The sequence below is a fragment of the Leuciscus leuciscus genome (genome assembly GCF_965113295.1).
Source record: "Leuciscus leuciscus genome assembly, chromosome: 4".
NCBI lineage: Eukaryota > Metazoa > Chordata > Actinopteri > Cypriniformes > Leuciscidae > Leuciscus > Leuciscus leuciscus.
Genome location: NC_138728.1, coordinates 52575733 through 52596262, shown reverse-complemented (window position 1 = coordinate 52596262; position 20530 = coordinate 52575733). Strand labels below are relative to the sequence as shown.

Here is a 20530-nt window from a genome sequence, read left to right as displayed (position 1 = left end):
CCTCGTATATACACGGTTACGAGGGTAAGAAAAGTTTTCAGTGCTATGACTACTAGCCTACCTAGATTATGTTTAACAGATAACATTATACTTTTGTTTTTTTCAGCTAACATTAACCCCCTGAAGTCGGCGGTATCGCCGGCGATACCAGCTCGCTTTTTTTTTTATCAGTTCAAAAGAGATTAATTTTGCTCTGTTGACTTTGATATTACAAACACGTGTCATACATCAATCGATTCTGTTAAATGTGTATTATTTTTGTGTATACTCATAATAAAAACAAAGTGTTTTGCTTTTTGACAAATAAAGAAAAATAAACACGAAGCGAGTTCTGCCTTCTCTCTGTCAGTGTAGTCCATTCTGAAACGCGTCCGAAAATGAACGATAACTCCGCGAATCCTTCTCACACAGACACGTGATATATGTCTTTATGAAGCTTGAAATCTCTTCTTTTAAACGAAGTAATTTATATAAAAAACAAATATTCTCAGCTTATGTAATCCGTTTGAAAGCAAGGAGAGGTACCGTTTTTCCTTCTGCCTCATTATCTCTATAATGAGCTGAGGCCGCCCCGACCCCGGCGCTATTCAAATGGTAAATAGTTTAGGTAATCTATTTGCATCGCACACGCCCCCCGATCAATGCCATAAAAACACAGTCTCTTCATCCGATTCACTGATAGTTCATCGCGCTCCGAGGATGGCACGTTTCTCCGGTAAAGACGCCCTTCAGATGATTCTGGACAGCGAGGAAGAATTCACCTTTTCCTCAGAGGAAGATTGCAATTCGGACGATGAACGGATGCATTTTCAAGAGCGAATTGATCCCGCCGAGGATACATGTTCTGAGTAAGTTGTTTACTGTTATATAATAATTTTTCTGATAATATAGAACTCATATGAATTTTCAGACTATATTTTGCCTAGTTTTGGCTAGCTTTTGACATCTTACAGGAACGATTGCCTTACAATATCCCTAACATTCGTGTATACGCTCAAGTGTAAACTTTTTTAAATGTAATATTGCTCTTTAAACATATTTGTATATGAAATATATTTCACTCAGTTTTGATTAGCTTATGACACTGGTTAAAATGCTAAAATACTGCCTTATGCGTAATGTAGCATGTTTGTGAATATCTGCTTAGGTGTAATGTGATTTAGTGCAAATATATTTCAGACTCTGGTAAAATATGTGATAGGCTACTGTCTAAATACATTATATTTTTATATAAATGTTCGGTTTTGGTTAGCCTATGACAGTGTTTATCATGCTTCAATACTGCCTTATGCACAGATGTTTATGAATACAGGTGTACATTTTTTAAATGTAGCGATGTGTCGTTGGCGAACGATCCGTTCATTGCGTGCGTCACTAAATGCGTGCGGTGTATATCGCCCATCAACAGATACTCGCGGTGACGCGGTCTACGGCCCATAAATAGATATTTCTCCATCCTATGGCCCATCAACAAAACATTGTGTGTCCATAACCATCAATTGCTCATTTACTTTGAATAATGTATGCTAGCAGTTTTATTTTGTTGTTGTTTTTTTAGGAATGTGTCAAGCTCTCCTTCTCCAGCACCCCGCAGAGGGGCACGCAGGTGTCGTTCAGTTCTCAGTGCCATCGAGAATCATACTGAGTAAGTGCATAGACGTAATATTTTACAGATGAAATGTAGCCTGATTGTGTTTACAGCGTCATAATATAAAAGTAGCCTACCTATTCTTGTGTGAAATGACAAAAAAACGTTGTCTTTTTTTATCCATGGCCATTAGTGATCGATAATGATAATACAATTTCTTTGATTGTGTTATCAGCATGCTCACGTGTTTTTTTTTTTTTTTTGTGTGTTTTTTTTTACAGATGTGACAATGAACATGTCCAAGCACCTGTCCCGAAGAGAGCCAAGGCAAACAAGCAGGCAAGCAACAGGCAGTCCACTCTGGCATGGAAAACAGAGACTGATGTTGACATGGTTCCACAGACTGTGCGCTTCCGTCCTGCACGGGAAACTGGACCACAACTGAGCCCTGTTGACTCACATTCACCCATGAGTCTATTCAAACAATTTTTTTCAGAAAGTGCTGTCTCAACTCTGTGCCACAACACCAATGCCCAGGCTGCCAAGGCAACTGCAAAGGGCAGCAAATATAAATGGACAGATGTCAGCATCAGTGAGATGTACCGCTACATTGGGTTGCTATTTTACATGGCCATGGTGAAGGTCAGCTCCATCAGCGACTACTGGCGGCAAAGCAGTGTTTTCTCCGTACCCTTTCCAGCTACAGTTATGTCCCGGGACAGATACCGCATCATTTCATGGAATGTGCACATGAGTCACCCAGATGCAGATATGGATAATGACAGAAAGAGGGGCACACCTGAACATGACCGTCTTTGCAGGGTCAAACCTCTCATGGACACGATCCGTCAGGCTTGTAAATCCATCTATCATCCTAAAAGAAACTTAGCTGTGGATGAAAGAATGGTGGCATGCAAAGCACACACAGGTATGACGCAGTACATGAAAGCCAAGCCAACCAGATGGGGTTTCAAGTTGTTTGTTCTTGCAGACTCATCGAATGGATACACTGTGGACTTTTCTGTGTACACAGGAAAGAACAACTTTCCCACAGGCCATGGACTGTCATATGATGCTGTAACATCTCTTTTAGACCACACATTTTTAGGTTCTGGGTACCATGTGTACATGGACAATTTTTATACAAGTCCAAAGCTCCTCAAAGACTTGTTTGCAATGAAGTTTGGTGCATGTGGGACTTACAGGGACAACAGGAAGGACTGCCCTCGGAATGCAGCTAATTCACTCTCTAAAAAATCTGCCAGGGGATCCATCAGGTGGATTCGGGATGGTCCTCTTGTATTTGTGAAGTGGATGGACACACGAGAGGTATCTGTCTGTTCTACCATCCATCCTGCTTATACAGGAAACACTGCGCAGAGGAGGGTGAAAACGCAAGATACATTTCCATGTCCTGCACCTGTGACTGAATACAACAAGCACATGGGGGGCGTTGACCTGTCTGATCAGCTGATACAGTATTACACAACACAGCACAAAACCATGAAGTGGTACAGAAAGATTTTTCTACACTTCTTGGACATTGCTTCCACCAACTCTTTCATTGTGCACAAAGAGCTACATGGTAACTTGTCCCATAAAGAGTTTATGGAGCAACTTATCACAGAGCTCTGTGGTGTGTCACAGAAAACGGCACCAAAACGGACCGATAGTGACCATGTACCGGTTCCAGGAGCTGAGCTGACTTCAGATGACAGGGATGTTGCCACAGTTGGTCGCCGCTCATGTGTGCATTGCAAAGCAGTGCGTGGTAAAAAGCAATTAACACCATGGAAATGCCAGGCATGCAATGTTCACTTATGTCTTCAACTGAACAGGAACTGTTTTCAAGAGTGGCATAAAGATGTGTGACTGTGTTCAGATGTGTGTGCTCTGCTGACCACCTTCCACTAACCATCAGAGTTCAGAAATCATTCTGATATGTTTTTTTGTTGTTTTTTTTGCTCACATTTGATTCGCTTAGAGCCCGCATCAACGGGGCATAAGCATTTACTGTGAGATACCTGCCTTTACTTTTGTTTATTTATCGCTCACAATTGCTTTGTTTATAGCCGACTGATTATTTTTTTATTTACTGTAGAATATACTGCCACATCAAATAAGCTTTTGTTTAGCAATTTCTGCTCATATGTTCTATATATATATATATATATATATATATATATATATATAATACTATTTTTGTCAAAAATAACGTCATCAACTAAGATGTTAGCTGTTCCAATGTTGGCTATATTCAAACTAATGAATACATATGATAAAATGTAGGCCTATAATCATTTTTTTACAAAGAAAGAGTACACTTGAAATATTGTTGAAATTGTAATTATTGTTGTAATTGTAACCTTTTTAATAAAATAGCAAAACATATTTACAAGATAGATGTAAGCAAAATCTTAAATGGTCAATAAAAGCCTTCTTCTAAATATATCTTTTGTCCTTGCATTGTGGCTCAGTCAGTGTCACACCTGAATGAATGGCTAATTATGCAAAGTGGGTGTATTCTAAGGTGTAAACCACTCCTCCTTCACGCCCCCTCGCATATAGGCTTTGCAAGCAAAACCTGTCTTACACAATTTAAATCAATGTACTGTTTTCTGTGAACGATAAAGCAAGACTATTTTCACATAATTTTGAAGCCAGAACCCGAAGCGATAACATCCATTTGTCAAAAGTCTTATTGACGCATATTTAGTATGAGTTTTGTGATCTTATTTCAGCAACTTTCATTTTTATTTTTTTCAATAACCACGCATAAACATTATTCTCTTAAAAATACAAACATCTACATACTTGTTGCTCACATATTATGCTAGCCCTGTTTGTGCTATATAGAGTGAATTTACACCTTTGCCATTAACATGTTTATAAATAACTGAAAAAAGCACTAATGTCAGGGCATGTCAAAACATCCCAAGGGCCCCAAAAACACCTTAGACCTCAGAGGGTTAACGTCATGTACTTGTGTTGTTATAGTATCAAATAGAGACAAGCTGACAGGGGAAATCAGCATTACGGCCTGGCCATTCTACTAACATTAACATACTACTAACATCTACTAACTTTTACTTTACTTTCAGAAATACTAATTAGTAATTGTACTTATTTTTTTTTCAGGTTGGACTTCGGGATGCTTCGCCTGTGGTGGTAATGCACAGCAAGTGCTCGTGTGTGGCCGGCACTGCTTTGTGTAAGCATACTGTTGCTTTACTTTGTCAAACTGCCCACTACTCTCAGCTTAATATGGCAGTCGTACCCCCTGTGCTGCACAGAAACCGAGCAATGCTGGCATAAACCACGGACAATGGTAATCATTGAACCACACAGTATGTTCACAGCAGGGTTCGAATTATGATTTCATCTTTGTGGGGGTCTCTTAAAAAAAAGTAGCCTATGAGCAGGCACGGCGTAGCTTAATAATGTAATATAAAAATATACAAATTTGTAAATATAATACAAATTTAATTAAAAAAAAGCGTTGGTAACACAATTCAATTTAAGTAGTACATTTGGTTTATTATTTGGACTGCAGCCTGGGTGGTTGTGGAGGCAAAAACTCGGGCCTGGGAGGAGTTCGGTGAGGCCATGGAGAAGGACTATCAGTCGGCCTCGAAGAGATTCTGGCAAACCGTCCGGCGCCTCAGGAGGGGGAAGCAGTGCCCTACCAACGCTGTTTACAGTGGAGGTGGGCAGCTGTTGACCTCGACTGGGGATATCACCGGACGGTGGAAGGAATACTTCGAGGATCTCCTCAATCCCGCCGTCACGTCTTCCATTGAGGAAGCAGAGGCTGAGGGCTCGGAGGCGGACTCGTCCGTCACCCAAGCTGAAGTCACCGAGGTAGTCAAGAAACTCCTCGGTGGCAAGGCACCGGGGGTGGATGAGATCCGGCCTGAGTACCTCAAGTCTCTGGATGTTGTAGGGCTGTCTTGGCTGACACGCCTCTGCAACATCGCGTGGCGGTCGGGGACAGTACCTTTGGACTGGCAGACCGGGGTGGTGGTCCCTCTTTTCAAGAAGGGGGATCGGAGGGTGTGCTCCAACTATAGGGGGATCACACTTCTCAGCCTCCCTGGGAAAGTCTATGCCAGGGTACTGGAGAGGAGAATCCGGCCGATAGTAGAACCTCGGATACAGGAGGAACAGTGTGGTTTTCGTCCCGGTCGTGGAACATTGGACCAGCTCTATACCCTCTACAGGGTGCTGGAGGGCTCATGGGAGTTTGCCCAACCAATCCACATGTGCTTTGTGGATTTGGAGAAGGCATTCGACTGTGTCCCTCGCGGCGGCCTGTGGAGGGTGCTCCGGGAGTATGGGGTCCGGGGCCCTTTGCTAAGGGCTATCCGGTCCCTGTACGACCGGAGCAGGAGCTTGGTTCGTATTGCCAGCAGTAAGTCAGACTTGTTCCCGGTGCATGTTGGACTCCGGCAGGGCTGCCCTTTGTCGCCGGTTCTGTTCATAATTTTTATGGACAGAATTTCTAGGCGCAGTCAGGGGCCGGAGGGGGTCAGGTTTGGGGACCACACGATTTCATCTCTGCTCTTTGCGAATTATGTTGTCGTGTTGGCCTCATCAAACCAGGACCTCCAGCATGCACTGGGACGGTTTGCAGCCGAGTGTGAAGCGGCTGGGATGAAAATCAGCACCTCCAAATCCGAGGCCATGGTTCTCAGTCGGAAAAGGGTGGTTTGCCCGCTTCAGGTTGGTGGAGAGTTCCTGCCTCAAGTGGAGGAGTTCAAGTATCTTGGGGTCTTGTTCACGAGTGAGGGAAGGATGGAACGGGAGATTGACAGGCGGATCGGTGCAGCTTCTGCAGTAATGAGGTCCCTGTACCGGTCTGTCGTGGTGAAAAAGGAGCTGAGCCGCAAGGCGAAGCTCTCGATTTACCAGTCAATCTACGTTCCTACTCTCACCTATGGTCATGAGCTGTGGATCATGACCGAAAGGACAAGATCCCGGATACAAGCGGCCAAAATGAGCTTTCTCCGCAGGGTGGCTGGGCGATCCCTTAGAGATAGGGTGAGAAGCTCGGTCACTCGGGAGGAGCTCAGAGTAGAGCCGCTGCTCCTCCACATCGAGAGGGGTCAGTTGAGGTGGCTCGGGCATCTTTTCCGGATGCCTCCTGGACGCCTTCCCGGGAAGGTGTTCCGGGCATGTCCCTCTGGGAGGAGACCCCGGGGAAGACCTAGGACACGCTGGAGAGACTATGTCTCCCGGCTGGCCTGGGAACGCCTCGGTGTCCCCCCGGAAGAGCTGGAGGAAGTGTCTGGGGAGAGGGAAGTCTGGGCATCCCTGCTTAGACTGCTGCCCCCGCGACCCGGCCCCGGATAAGCGGTAGAAGATGGATGGATGGATGGATGGACATTTGGTTTAATTTGTCGTTTAATGAGGTCTAATATGTTGTAAGTTGTGAGAATTTTCACGCGAGTAAATAAATAGATCCGACAAATTTAAGCGTGTACTTAAGTGGTCCAGTGGTAGAACTTTTGCCAAGCGTGTCAGAGGTTCTGGGTTCGAATCCGTACTCATATAGTTTTTTTTTTTAATCAAATCCGATTGTTTATCAGTGGTTGTATATCAGGCAGAGACACGTTTGTGAGCATTTTATAGACCCCCACAGGTGTATGATTTTACTGCTTTCATGGGAGCTCATCCTCTCTCTATGGGAGCTCAGCTCCCACTGGCTCCCACGTAATTCAAACCATGGTTCAACAGAATAGTAGAGGGAAAGAGAACACCACTGCCTAGAAAATGTCAATTGTGGAAGGATTTTGTTTACAGTTTTAGCTTTAAGCTATTTCCTCCATAATGACTTTTATTTGTCTTTAGGGTGTAAAACCAGGACCCATCAATTCCATGCTCATCACAAAACCTGTACCAAATCGTACAGAACCAGGTGGAGTGAGGTAAGTTCAGCTGTGGCATTTTGAAACTTTTGGTTTTTGTTACATGTACAGGATTACAAAAATAGCTAATAACAATATATAGACCATATTTTTAAAAGACATTTCACGAGTTCACACTTACAAATAAGTCAGATAGAATAAATGCGTATTTGGCGTGCTGTCCGAGGAGAGGGCTCCGGGCTCGGTATTCGGCCCGAACCCAGAGTACTCCCCCCGTATTCCTGGCTGTGAAAGAACAAGCCAAGAGTGAGGAGTCGGGGTGGTGGAGGGATGCTGAAAACTGTCAAGGAAGTTAGATGAGTTGACAGAGTGAATATATATATATGCTTCCTCTCATGCTGATAGGGTAGACATGGTAATTGTTTGATGAGTTGATTGATTACTTGATTATTTGAACATGCTCCTCACGAACTTTGTTAATATTAACATGTCCATAACAGACATTCAAAATAATCCACACTTTTACAGAAGATATAAATGCAAAGATTATGTATATAAAAATGAACATTATCAACATTAATTTTCATGTTAAACATATCTTTACAGAAGTGGACTCTACAGAGGGATGGTGGGCCCTTTACCAGATCCTTGTATGTTCAGAGTTGTGGAGGCATATGCAGAATTCAGCCTTGAGGACGAGCCACTTGCTACCACCATGAACATGACAGCTGAAACGCCACTTGTAGAGAGTGCATTTGGGTTGGTCCAGGAAGGAAGTGCATTGTCTTTCCAACAGCCTCTGTTAACATCACGATACATCACCCTACATGATGCACCACCGAGTCCCCCTTTGCCTCTAGAAGGATATTATGCACGAGAACTGAGATTATGGCGTTCTTCTTCTTCTTCGTTCTACAGCGTGCGTCTTTCTCTGCTTATAAACAGACCGTTTTTGCGCTTCCGGCAATGTCGGGACGTCATCTTGTACATAGATATCATATTATTATATGATATCTATGATCTTGTACAGTAAATGGCGGTAATACTCCTAAGGAGTGAGCAGCCAGTAACAAGTAGTAGTAGAAGAAGAACGCCGTAATCTCAGTTCTCGCGCATGCGTCCTGGCGCTCCCGTGAACTCTCGTCAGAGGCTCACATTGAAGAACACTAATAGTTGGATAAAGTCGTTATTTTTGTTGTTTTTCCGCACAAAAAATATTGTTGTCGCATGATAAATGTAATGTAGAGCCACTGTAGTCACTTGGACTATTTTAACGATGTTTTTAATAACTTTTCTGGGCCGGCGAGTTTCGGTCCCTCTGAAAGCCTATGGAAGAGTGAGACAGCTGTCGGATTTCATCAAAAATATCTTAATTTGTGTTCCGAAGATGAACAAAAGACTTACATGGTTGGAACAACATGAGGGTGAGTAATTACTGACAGAATTTTCATTTTTGGGTGAACTAACCCTTTAATATCCCCCCTTTACATCTTTTGCTGTAGTGTCAGTAGGAAATATCAGTTTACATTTCCAAACATTCTTTTTGCCATTAATTGTAATAATCCAGTGAGATTTGTGTATGCACAAGGAGTCTGACAACAGCCGGTATTATCTGATCTCACCATCATCGAGTCCGTCTGTGATTACATGAAGAAACAGAGACAAACTAAATCCAGAAGAACTACAGGAACGTCTCAGAGATGCTTGAAGGAAGGTTTCTTCAGGAGACGTTCCTGCAGTTCTTCTGGATTTAGTTTGGATTTAAACTGATATTTCCTACTGACACACTACAGAAAAAGATGTAAATAACTGACTTAAAACCATTTTTGGGGGAACATGTCTTAAGACTTTTGCACAGTACTGTATATATATATATATATATATATATATATATATATATATGTATATGTATATATATATATATATATATATATATATATATATATGTATGTGTGTGTGTGTGTGTCTGTATATATATATATATATATATATATATATATATATATATATATATATATGCATATACACATATTTACACTATATGAGTATGTAGTCAATGTTTATTTAGACTGTTTTCTAACCATTATAAGTTTTATCTATAGCAAACATAAGGCTTAACGTTACCTGGTGTAAAATCTAATCTTTCATTGGAGTTTTGTTTTGCAATAAAATCAAAAATCACATTAAAGGGGAGTATGTATAAAATATATATATATATATTTTTTTTTAAATCAGTCGTCATGCTCCTCTTCGTTGTCTTGCAAAGTACTGGAGATAAATAAAAATCAAATGAATAATTAACACCAGAATTGCAACTAGAGAATTTGACAGCCTACATTGAATATATCCATTACCTCAAAATCGTTGTCATTTGCCATTTGGCGGGGGCGGGGATTTGGGGCTGTTGGGTGGAGGTGGAGAAATATGACCTCCTCCTACGATTGAGTCGACTTCCCGTTCTGTTATCAGCTGGGTTGCGACTGTTGCACCAAGGGCTCCCACCGCTGCTGGACAGAGGAGAACAGAGTTGGGACTCTTTCACTACGTGTTTTAGTAATTAGGATTTTAATTCAATAAAACTGAACTTTTATTACTTACCTTGTTGTCCGTCTGTGGTGCCACCACAGGCTCCTCCAACTGCTGGGGGCATGCTAAACTTAACTGTCGGTCCGCCTCAGCAGGGACAGGAGCCTGTGTGAGCTCCTCCAGAGGGGGTAAGATATCCTTACAGTACTTCTCTTTACGGGCTTCTTTAGCTGTTCTTTGTTCAAGAGAAGGGGGCTCTGTCATCTGAATGAGAGGGAGCTCTGGTGCCTGTATGGGCTGGGGCTCTACCTCTCGTGTGTTCTCTACCTCCTGAGTTAGAGGGGGTTCAATAGCCCGTATGGACTGGCGCTCAACAGCCTGTATGGCCTGGAACGTTTCTTGAAGGCCTGCCTGCTGTTACCTGTGGTGGTGAAACTATAGTGTAGGCTGTGTGGTGGTAGCTACACTACTGGTGGATGCGTGTCCACCCCGTGTCACTACCTCCGCGTAGGTCGGTAAGCACCAGTCTAGTTGGCATCACCATCAGAGTACATCCTCAACCACTATGGAAAGCACCCTGTCACAGACTCCTAAGCTTCAGGAGGCCTGTCCATGCGCTGGGTGCACAGGGGTGTCTCTCACACACCCCACCACTACCATACCTCTCCTTCCTGTGGAGATCCACATGCTAGGGCTTCACCCATCTCTGGCAACACTCACACAGGGGGTCATCTAACTGGTGGGGCTCCAACGGCTGAAACCTCACACGCCTCTGAAGACCTCACGGTAAGCCATCCTACTCCAGACACCTGTAGGGAAAAGAGAGAGCTGTCATGACACCTGGCTTTGAACCCCCCAGACCTCCAGTTTGACCACAACGCTGAAGAACCAGACTCATTCACAGGGCAGTCACAAGACATAGTGAAGCAGTGTGGCTGTGCTGATCCTTCAGTACAGGTCCTATTCACCAGGCTTCTTGACCCAGGCGTTGCTTGTGTTGCCCATGAGGGAAGCATGAGGGACTTGTCTGTCTGTCTGTCAGGAGACCTGGTGTGTCTTCTGTGTTGCTCGAAGCCAGGGGAAGATGGAGTCCTACAACATGTGAAGAAAAGGTTAGGGTTACAGTGTGCAAATACAACTTTGTCTTGTGCACACACGCGCATACCAAGGTTATAATCATTATATTAAATAATGTTATGTAATTTTTTTTTACTTTTACACTGAATGTTTGCTGCTTCAATCCAGATGAGTATGCTATTGACTGTATAGAGTAAATAGGGTGTGAAAATTGTACAGCTGTGGTATTTGTATAGGGTGTGAATTCTGTATAGATTTTTGGTACGGCGGTTGGATTTTGTAAGAGGTAAAGGAATTTCAAGGGGGTGTGAATTTTTAAAAAAAATTGTATGATGTTTTTGTTGAGTTATTATTACACAATACTTATTCTGACCTTTTTGAATCTTGCCCCTAACAAATAACCCAAATTACAAAAAACAAAACAAAAACAACTAACACTAAAACTAATAAAAACTAAACTAAAACTAAGCATTTTCAAAAAATAAAAAATAAACTAAACTAGCAAACCCACTTTAAAAACTAATTAAAACTAAACTGAGTCAAAACGAAATAAAAATAAAAACTAATGAAAAATGCAAAACTATAATAACCCTGGCGCATACACACACGCACACACACGTCTTCTTGCATTCTATAAGCTTGTTTTTTAGTTATTTTACCTTGAGTGTTGCTTGTGTTGCCCATGAGAGAAGCATGAGAGACTTGTCTGTCTGTCAGGAGACCTGGTGCGCCTTCTGTGTTGCTCGAAGCCGTAAGGGGATCGAGTCCTACAACATGTGAAGAAGTAGTTAGGGTTAGGACTTAAAGTGTGCAAATATAATTAAGTCCTACCTGTTACAGATAGCAATGGGAGCAATGGACAACTGGACCAATGGCTTAATGTTAACATTTGAACAAAATATAACCAGCAGAAAAATAACAATCCCTGGTTCCATTTCCTTTTCTTGGTTTTTGCTACCCTTCGTTTATTAGCTGGAAGAGCCCGAAGAACTTCAGAGTCCCGAAGAACTATTTCCTTTTGGTTATTTAACATGAGGCTATTTTCTCTTCTGCACTGGGTTACAAATGATTTTCTTAGATTGATCAGTACTTCTGTTGACCTTGTGAGAGTTTCCAGGTCGTTGCATAAATATGTCATCACTAAACATCTTTAGTTCTTCTCTCAATTTAAGTTGTGCAGATTTGATCCGCTGTGGCATAATGTCTTTTAGGCTCACTGCTCCTTCATCGTGCACCCGGCAGCCTACTCCATCTTCCAGGCTCTCTGCCCCTTCGTCGTGCACCAGGCTCTCTGTTCCATCTTCATGCATCAGGCTCTGTGCTTCTCCATCCTCCAGGCTCTGTGCTCCTCTGGATCCATCTACCCCTCTTACATCGTCAAATGTATCAAGTGTCAGATATGGAGACAGTGTGTAAATAAGGGGCAGGGAATCCCATGAGTGCTTTGTGTTACTAAAAATGGCAAAAATGTGCTTGCAGGGAAGATAAGAAAGTTGAAAAGCTTCACATTCACAAGACGACTTTGTGAGGTCCACAGAATGAAATGTGTTTGACTGCTCACTCCTGACAAGACATGTAACATCATTTCTCTCCACTATATCCTGGGCACTGAAATGGGAAGCTGCAGTGATGTTCTTCAGACAGTGTAGGACAATTTCTCTCGGACGGTTTTGGAGAAAGGCTGGTACATCCTTGCTGTATGCTTTGTGGCATGTTCTATACTGGTATTTTAGGCTCTCGTAGCCTTTGCTTTTTTCTGGAATGAATTGTGTTACAATAGTTTCGACAAGAGAAGACAATGTCCCAGTGCCAGAGGTCTTTAAAAAAATGCTTTGAGATTTTTGTTAATTGTTTCCACACCATTGTTTGTAGTCACTGAAACATTGAAGCCGTCTGGAGCATAAGCTCTGCAGCATTTCTGAAAAGGAACCAGAAGAACACTTAATAATTCAATCTAAAAATGTATGTCCCTAATAACACCCCCCTCCCTTTGGATTCAGTACTCAGAATTATTTTGTTGAAGTCTTGAATTTCCCCTTGGGGATCAATAAAGTATCTATCTATCTATCTATCTATCTATCTATCTATCTATCTATCTTAACTAACCACCAACTCACCCTTTCTTCTTTAGAAATGTTCATCTATTAGCCTAGTTAATCCTAGCACTTGACAATATTACCTCTTTGATAGAAATCCACCACTGTTCGACGTACGTCCTCACTTTTTCACTGTCTTGGTATATTCTACTCTGTGTGTCTCCGCTGTAGGGAATACCTGGGCAATGGCCTGCATTTCCTGTTCACTGTAATAATAATAATAATAATTAAAGCTGCAAGCAGCATTTATCGGGGTTCAAGCAGTTAAGGCCTTTAAGGCCTTTAAGCACACAAGCATCAAAAGACATTAAGTTTTATTTAGCAAGCATTTAACAACTGCCATCATAGATGAAAAAGTCAATTTACAGCCAATACAGGCAGTTTACCATAGGAAATATATGGTTTTAAAGCGTTTTTACAGTTATAGCACATTTTGCCTAGTCTTCTTATAGTCTTGCCTGATCTCCACCACTTTTATTAGTAGTACTCAAAGTGTGCCCATATATATGTGTCAGATTTGTTGTAAATATTTAATTTTGATAAGGAGTTTAGACAATTATATTCAGTGGCGTAACGAGCCACCACCGGGCCCTTAAGTAGGATTATCAAGGCGGGCCCCTTGATGACGCAATTGATGACATTGATGACGCAATGTCCGCGAGTAGGCTACCATGAATAGGGCAGGATATGATCATACACAGCATATAAGAGATGAGATTACTAACAAAATCAGGAGTAGCCTACGCTCACCAAAAACAAAACAAAAAAACAACAAAAAAAACAATGGGGACAGCGCACTATAAAACATTGTTAGGCCTAAGTCCAAATACATGAAAAAGATGCTGTCTTACATTATAGCGGGATTTTCCGGGCTTTCCTATGTGCAACTGCAAAGTTGTCGATTAGATCAGGATTGTGCGCACAGGCATTCTCAATTGACCCTTCGCAGGGAGTTTGATTGACAGGCGATCTGACTAATCATAATCAGCCATTTTGTCCAACAAAGCAGTCAGGAGAGTTAGTAGATTAACATAGGAGGATTTAAAGTTGAAAAACAAAGTGTACTGACGTCATAGCACTTTAAAACAACATTCCTTTTATGTTCATTCATGTTTATTTTAATGCTATAAATTAACTAGAAGGAAGAGATGATCGGTTCACAAGCAGCTTTAACTGAGGCTCGAGTCTACAGCGATCTGTCAGACACATTAAAGAGTCACAAAACGGTATTTATTGTTTAAATGTCTCTAAAAAATGACTACATTTGAAAGGTGAGACTTTGTTTCATATCAAAAGTACTTGTCTGTCACCGCGCAGTCTTTTTTCTGATCCGCAATGTATTTTTCACTGCGTGAGAACTTGGTGTGGTGTGAGAGTGGCGTCGCTTGTCAGACATAGCAACAGTAACTAAAGTGGGCGGGTCTTTGCGACCGGTCATTGACAGTATGGACGGGGATTCGCCAGTCCCAATTCAAAACAAATTTCATCACAATCCATCATTGTTCGTTTCAAACATGTGAGAGCATCAAAATGATCCATGGGTGAAATTGATTGGATTTAATTAACTTTTTTGTCAGTTCCTATCATAATTTTAACATTTTGGCGTTATTGTTTAGCTATTTACCTATGTTTTCAAATTTCCTTTGTTTTTTTGTTGTTGTCTAGATCAGACTAACGGCTTTGAAGATAACCACAATTTTTTAAAGCTCTAAATGACACTTACAAAAACCATAAGGCGAAACCTGGCATGTTTGGTATTGTTGGACTCGGCAAGGATTCAGGAGTCTTAGGAGGTCACTCCTGTGAAAAAAACACGGGCTTGAAACTTCTAAGGCTCCTTCAAGGAATTGTACCAATGACGTATACTGAGTTTTTTTAGATACACCAATGTTCTCATAGACTATCATGGCACCCTGGACAAAGACACTGCGTGCCAATTTTCAGTAGACTAACGGTTGGGTGCGCTTATAGCTATTTTCATGATTTTTTTCACTGTTATAGCGCCACCAAGTGGCCAATTGTCACGATTTTTTTCATGTCAACTCAGATTGAACTTATGAACATGTGTCCCAAGTTTAGTGAAAATATCTCATTCCGTTCACAAGTTATAACCATTTTATAGCGCCACCAAGTGGCCAATTGTCATGATTTTTTTTCACGTGACCTCAGAATGAGCTCATGAACATGTGTCCCAAGTTTTGCGAAAATATCTCTTTCCGTTCACAAGTTATAACCGTTTTAGTAAAAGTGGCCCTGGTGCCATCAAAGATTTTGGTTCCCCTTATCGACCGTTAATTGAAATTTTGAATTTTTTGGATGATTATTGATTGTCAGACTCCAGAGAATATTCTTGCAGTGGTTTGGTTCCGATCGGGCGAAAAACCAAGGAGAAGTTCGCAAAAATAGGTTTTTCAAAAAAATGCACTTTACTCAAGGGCGAGCAAATCGGAGATAGCCATTTTGCCCGCATTGAGCCAAGGATTCCAACGATATAAGACACTTGATTCTGGGACAAACGGTCTAAGAGTTATGGGCGATTTTGTACTTTTGGTCGCTGTAGCGCCACCTATGGGCCATTCGGGGTCATACTCTGATAGGTTGTCTCCAAATTGAGGCCTACCATCTGGCCAGGTTTAACCCTCTGAGGTCGACAAACGCGCCCGCGCGTTTTGCTGGATTTTTTTCAGTTCAGTTCAAAAGAAATTAATTTTGCTCTGTTGACTTTGATATTACAAGCAAGTTTCATACATCAATCGATTCTGTTAAATGTGTATTATTTTTGTGTATACTCACAATAAAAACAAAGTGTTGTGCTTTTTGCCAAATAAAGAAAAATAAACGTGATGCGAGTTCTGCCTTCTCTCTGTCAGTGAAGACCATTCTGAAACGCGTCCGAAAATGAACAATAACTCAGCGAATACTGAGTCAAACAGGCATACAGACACACAGGCATGAAGCTTGAATTCTCTTCTTTAAAATGAGGTAATTTATATAAAAAACAAATATTCTCATCTTGTGAAATCTGAATTAAAAGAGCGATTCCAGTCGAGCTAATTAGAGCTCATTCAAAGGTAATGTGACTCCGCCCACGGAGAGCGCGTGCTATTCAAACGCAAATTACTGAGGCAAACCTGTGAACGCCCCCATATCAGCTCGAGGAAACACAAGTTTAATCATATCATTGTAGCCTACGTGTTTACACCATCTGGCAGCGCTGTGAGGAATAATAATAACGGAAAATCTACCTCAGAGTGCGGGTATTGCAGGAGAGAGGATCCGAATATGTAGTAAGTTTTTTTTCCTTCTCAAGTTAATCGCGTTTCTGTGAATGAATGAACGGCAGCCGCAGAGATGCGCGCTGTTTATCACAGCTCGCAAAAAGACAGTTTAAATTTAAATTGCGTCTCTGTGTGAATGAATGATGATGTTTTAGCAAACTGTATTGCTATACTGAGATGAGTAAACTGAAAATTAACATTTATATGCCCTAATATTTCATAAAAACAACGTTACAGTCAGGCGTTTCTGTTTGTGAATGAATGTTTCGGTTTTAGCAAACTGTATTGCTATACTGAGTAAAAATCGACTGAAATGTTGAAATAAAATGTATTTGTATAAGCAACGTATTAAACTGCAAATTAACATTTATATTTCTTATAATAAAAACGAAAGACCTATGTTACAGACATATGAAAGACAACATTTCGTTGATTAGTTTTGGATAGATTATACATTTTTACTGTAAAATATCTGCCAACTCAAATAAGCCAATATTTGTTTGCCAATATTTGCTCATGTTAAATATAGTATGTTTTGTCAAAAATAAAGTAATCAAATAATCAATCAAATCCTTAACTTTGAAATATGTATGATAAAATGTATACTTTAGTTTTTACAAAGAAAGATTACACTTGAATTGTTGTTGTAATTGTAACCTTTTTAATAAAAAAATATATTTACAAGGTAGATGTAAACAAACTATTAAAAGGTAATAAGGTAATAAGCCTTTTCTTTAAATAATTTTTATTGTGTTTTATTAGTGACAAATTTGGGGAGAGGATAAATATTCCAAAACTGAAAATACAGTATGAGAATTAACTGCACAATTACTAGACATGTTTTCCTTGGATATTATAGGCCAAATTGCAAGCACAATATGTGGAAAAATAAAAAATAATTGAGATGCTTCCAACTGTTGCTCTTGCATTCTTGTGGCTTAGTGACTCACCTGAATGAAAGGGTCATTAAGTATGCAGGCCCCATTGTCTCCTAAGGTGTGAACCACTAAATATGCATGATCGTTGACGCCCACTCCGCATATTGCCTTTCCAAACAGAAAGTGCTTTGCAAAATTCAAATCAATGTATTGTGTTATGTGAATGATAAGGGCAGGATGATTTTCACATCATTTTGAAGAAAAAACACTAGGCAATGACATCTATTAGACAAAAGTCTTATTGGCACATATTTAGTATGTGTTTTATGGCCTTATTTCAGAAACTTTAGTTTTTAGTTTTTTCAATAACCACGCATAAACATTATTCTCTCAAAAATGCAGACATGTACATTCTTGTTGCTCACATATTATGGTAGCCCTGTTTGTGCTAAATAGTGTGTAATTTTTTTTTGCCATTAATATGTTTATAAGCAACTGAAAAAAGCACAAATGTCAGGGCATGTCAGAACATCTCAAGGACCCCAAAAACACCTTAGACCCCAGAGGGTTAACGTCTCTAGGCCTTACGGTTTGGCCTGCACGATGCGTTTTACGAATCCTTACAATTACAATAGGGTTTCAGCATTTCATGCTTGAACCCCTAATAAGAATGAAGGCTTTTTGCCAGTTATAGCGCCACCTATGGTCCGATCTCCATGAAACTCTGCATGCTTCCTCACCATGTTCTGACACATATGCTCATCAGTTTTGGTGAAGTTCTGAGTTTTCATTTGGGATTTATAGGATTTTTAGTGTATTTTGCCACGCCCCTTTTCTAAATGACCCTGTTACAGCCACCCAAATGCAAAAGTTCAACTTTTTTTCGATAATTATTGATCTAGAGAGTCCAGAGAAATGTCCAAGACTGGTTTGGTTCCGATCTGGCGAAAAACCTAGGACTAGTTCGTAAAAGTAGGTTTCGGACAAAATTCGACATAGCAAAAAAAAAATCTGGCCTAAATCGAAATTGGAGATAGCCATTTTGTCCGCCTTGAGCCATGGATCACAGTGGTGTAAGACACTTGAGTCTAGGACAGACGGTCTAGGAGTTATGGGCGATTTAGGACTTTTGCACTAAATCTGTAGCTGTAGCACAACGTAAAATTTGTTTGCGCGGTATTCAAGAACGGTTTGACGAATCAACACGAATTCCATAACTTTTTGTCGGTACAGTGTGGAGATGATACGATTCGATATTGGTGAAAATCGGACAAACGGTCTAGGAGGAGTTCGAAAAAGTAGGTTTTGACTGAAAATCAAGATGGCGGACAGGAAGTTTGGCCAAATATGGCAAACTTGGTATCTATGTTCTCAGCGTGACCCAGGGAATCTATTAAGACCAGTGGCATTTCAATAGGCAGATTTATTCAAAGGTTATTAGCCTTTTTGGAAATGTTGTTATAACTTTTGACCACAAGGTGGCGCTGTTTCGAAACTTCTCACGCTCCTTCAGGGCATCGTGCTGATGACCCATACCATGTTTCGTAACAATCCATTCATGCGTTCTTAAAATACAGCATTTTAGCACAAAATTCAAAATGGCCGACAGCCAAAATGGCCGATATGGTAAAATTGGATATCAGTCGACTCAGCATGTTGGCCTGAATCTAACGAGACCAATTTGATGATTTTTGGGCAAACTATTCAGAAGTTATAAGCAAAAATAGCCATTTTTCATATCTCCGGACCAGTAGGTGGCGCTGCGCCGAAACGCAGCATGTAGCCTCAGGTCATGCTTGTGATGACATGTGCCAAGTTTGGTCTGAATCCAATAAAGCGTTGCGGAGATACAGCCTTACGTCTGTTTTCGCAAGCGCTACGTAAAATTTGTTGGTGGGTTTTTTCGAAAATTGCTAAGCGAATCAACTTGAATTCCATAACTTTTTGTCGGCATGGTCTGTAGATGATCTGGTTCAATTTTCGTGAAAATCGGAGCAACGGCCTAGGAGGAGTTCGAAAAAGTAGGTTTTTCGGAAAAATCTAAATGGCGGAAAACTTTCCATGACGGAAAATGACGTCATAGGATGCAATCGAATCGTCTTGAGCTAGGGAATCAGAGGAAAAGGGAATTTTGTTTCTAGCCCTTGTGGTTCAAAAGTTATTAGCATAAACATGAGTGCAAATTTGGACAGCTGGTGGCGCTAGAGGGAATGAGTTGGAGACTCCAAATTTGCTATGGTGACTGTTCAGTCTGTCCTCTATCAGTGTGCCAAATTGCACAACTTTCCCGCAATCGGTTCTATGGGCTGCCATAGACTCCCAGAGCGGAAGAAAAAGAAGAATTATTTTTGGTACGCCAACAGATACAATAGGTGCCTACGCACATTCTGTGCTTGGCCCCTAATAATAAGGGAACCTTTTTGCCATTTATAGCGCCACCTATGGTCCGATCTGCATGAAACTCGGCACGCTTGTTCACCATGTCATGACACATATGCTCAGCGATTTTCGTGATGTTCTGAGTTTTTGTTTAGGATTTATAGGCTTTCGACTGTATTTTGCCCCGCCCATTTTCCAAATGACCCTGTTATAGCCAACCAAATGCAAAAATTCTACTTTTTTTCGAAAACTATTGATCGAGAGAGTCCAGAGAAATGTCCTAGACTGGTTTGGTTCCGATCGGGCCAAAAACCAGGGAGTAGTTCGCAAAAGTAGGTTTTGGACAAAATTCGACATAGCAGAAAATTTTGCCTAAATCAAAATCGGAGATAGCCATTTTGTCCGCCTTGAGCCAATGATTCCAACGATATAAGACACTTGATCCTGGGACAAACGGTCTAAGAGTTATGGGCGATTTTGTACTTTTGGTCGCTGTAGCGCCACCTATGGGCCATTCGGGGTCATACTCTGATAGGTTGTCCCCAAATTGAGGCCTACCATCTGGCCAGGTTTAACGTCTCTAGGCCTTACGGTTTGGCCTGCACGATGCGTTTTACGAATCCTTACAATTACAATAGGGTTTCAGCATTTCATGCTTGAACCCCTAATAATAATAATAATGATGCATTGTATTGTGTAGCTCTTTACATCTAAAACAGATCTCAAAGTGCTGCAGTAAGTATTAGCTAAGAAATGACACAGCAAAAACATGCTGAAAAACAAAGTAGAACAAAACAGATATCATAATCTAGCAGAAGGCTCTAGGGAAAATAGGGGGGTT

At 41.1% G+C, this 20530-nt stretch overlaps 1 protein-coding gene and 1 long non-coding RNA gene across 2 annotated transcripts in view; one reads left to right on the top strand and one right to left on the bottom strand.

Annotated features, from left to right (window-relative positions):
* The window catches only part of LOC309497079, a 284477-nt gene that overhangs the window by 11208 nt on the left and 252739 nt on the right, over nucleotides 1-20530 (bottom strand). The window lies entirely within an intron of this gene.
* Nucleotides 446-3770, top strand: LOC309496992 (piggyBac transposable element-derived protein 4-like). Its single transcript, XM_082167226.1, has 3 exons — nucleotides 446-848; nucleotides 1559-1645; nucleotides 1870-3770. Exons 1-3 carry the CDS (start codon nucleotides 592-594, stop codon nucleotides 3458-3460), a joined length of 1935 nt encoding a protein of 644 aa, XP_082023352.1. The 5' UTR covers nucleotides 446-591; the 3' UTR covers nucleotides 3461-3770.

What these genes read in the sequence shown, in the direction of transcription:
- LOC309496992 (XM_082167226.1), top strand. Translation starts at nt 592, where the DNA reads ATGGTAAATAGTTTAGGTAATCTATTTGCATCGCACACGCCCCCCGAT. An exon ending in GCCGAGGATACATGTTCTGA is followed by an intron (nt 849 to 1,558) that starts GTAAGTTGTTTA and finishes TTGTTTTTTTAG; the next exon opens with GAATGTGTCAAGCTCTCCTT. An exon ending in GCCATCGAGAATCATACTGA is followed by an intron (nt 1,646 to 1,869) that starts GTAAGTGCATAG and finishes TTTTTTTTACAG; the next exon opens with ATGTGACAATGAACATGTCC.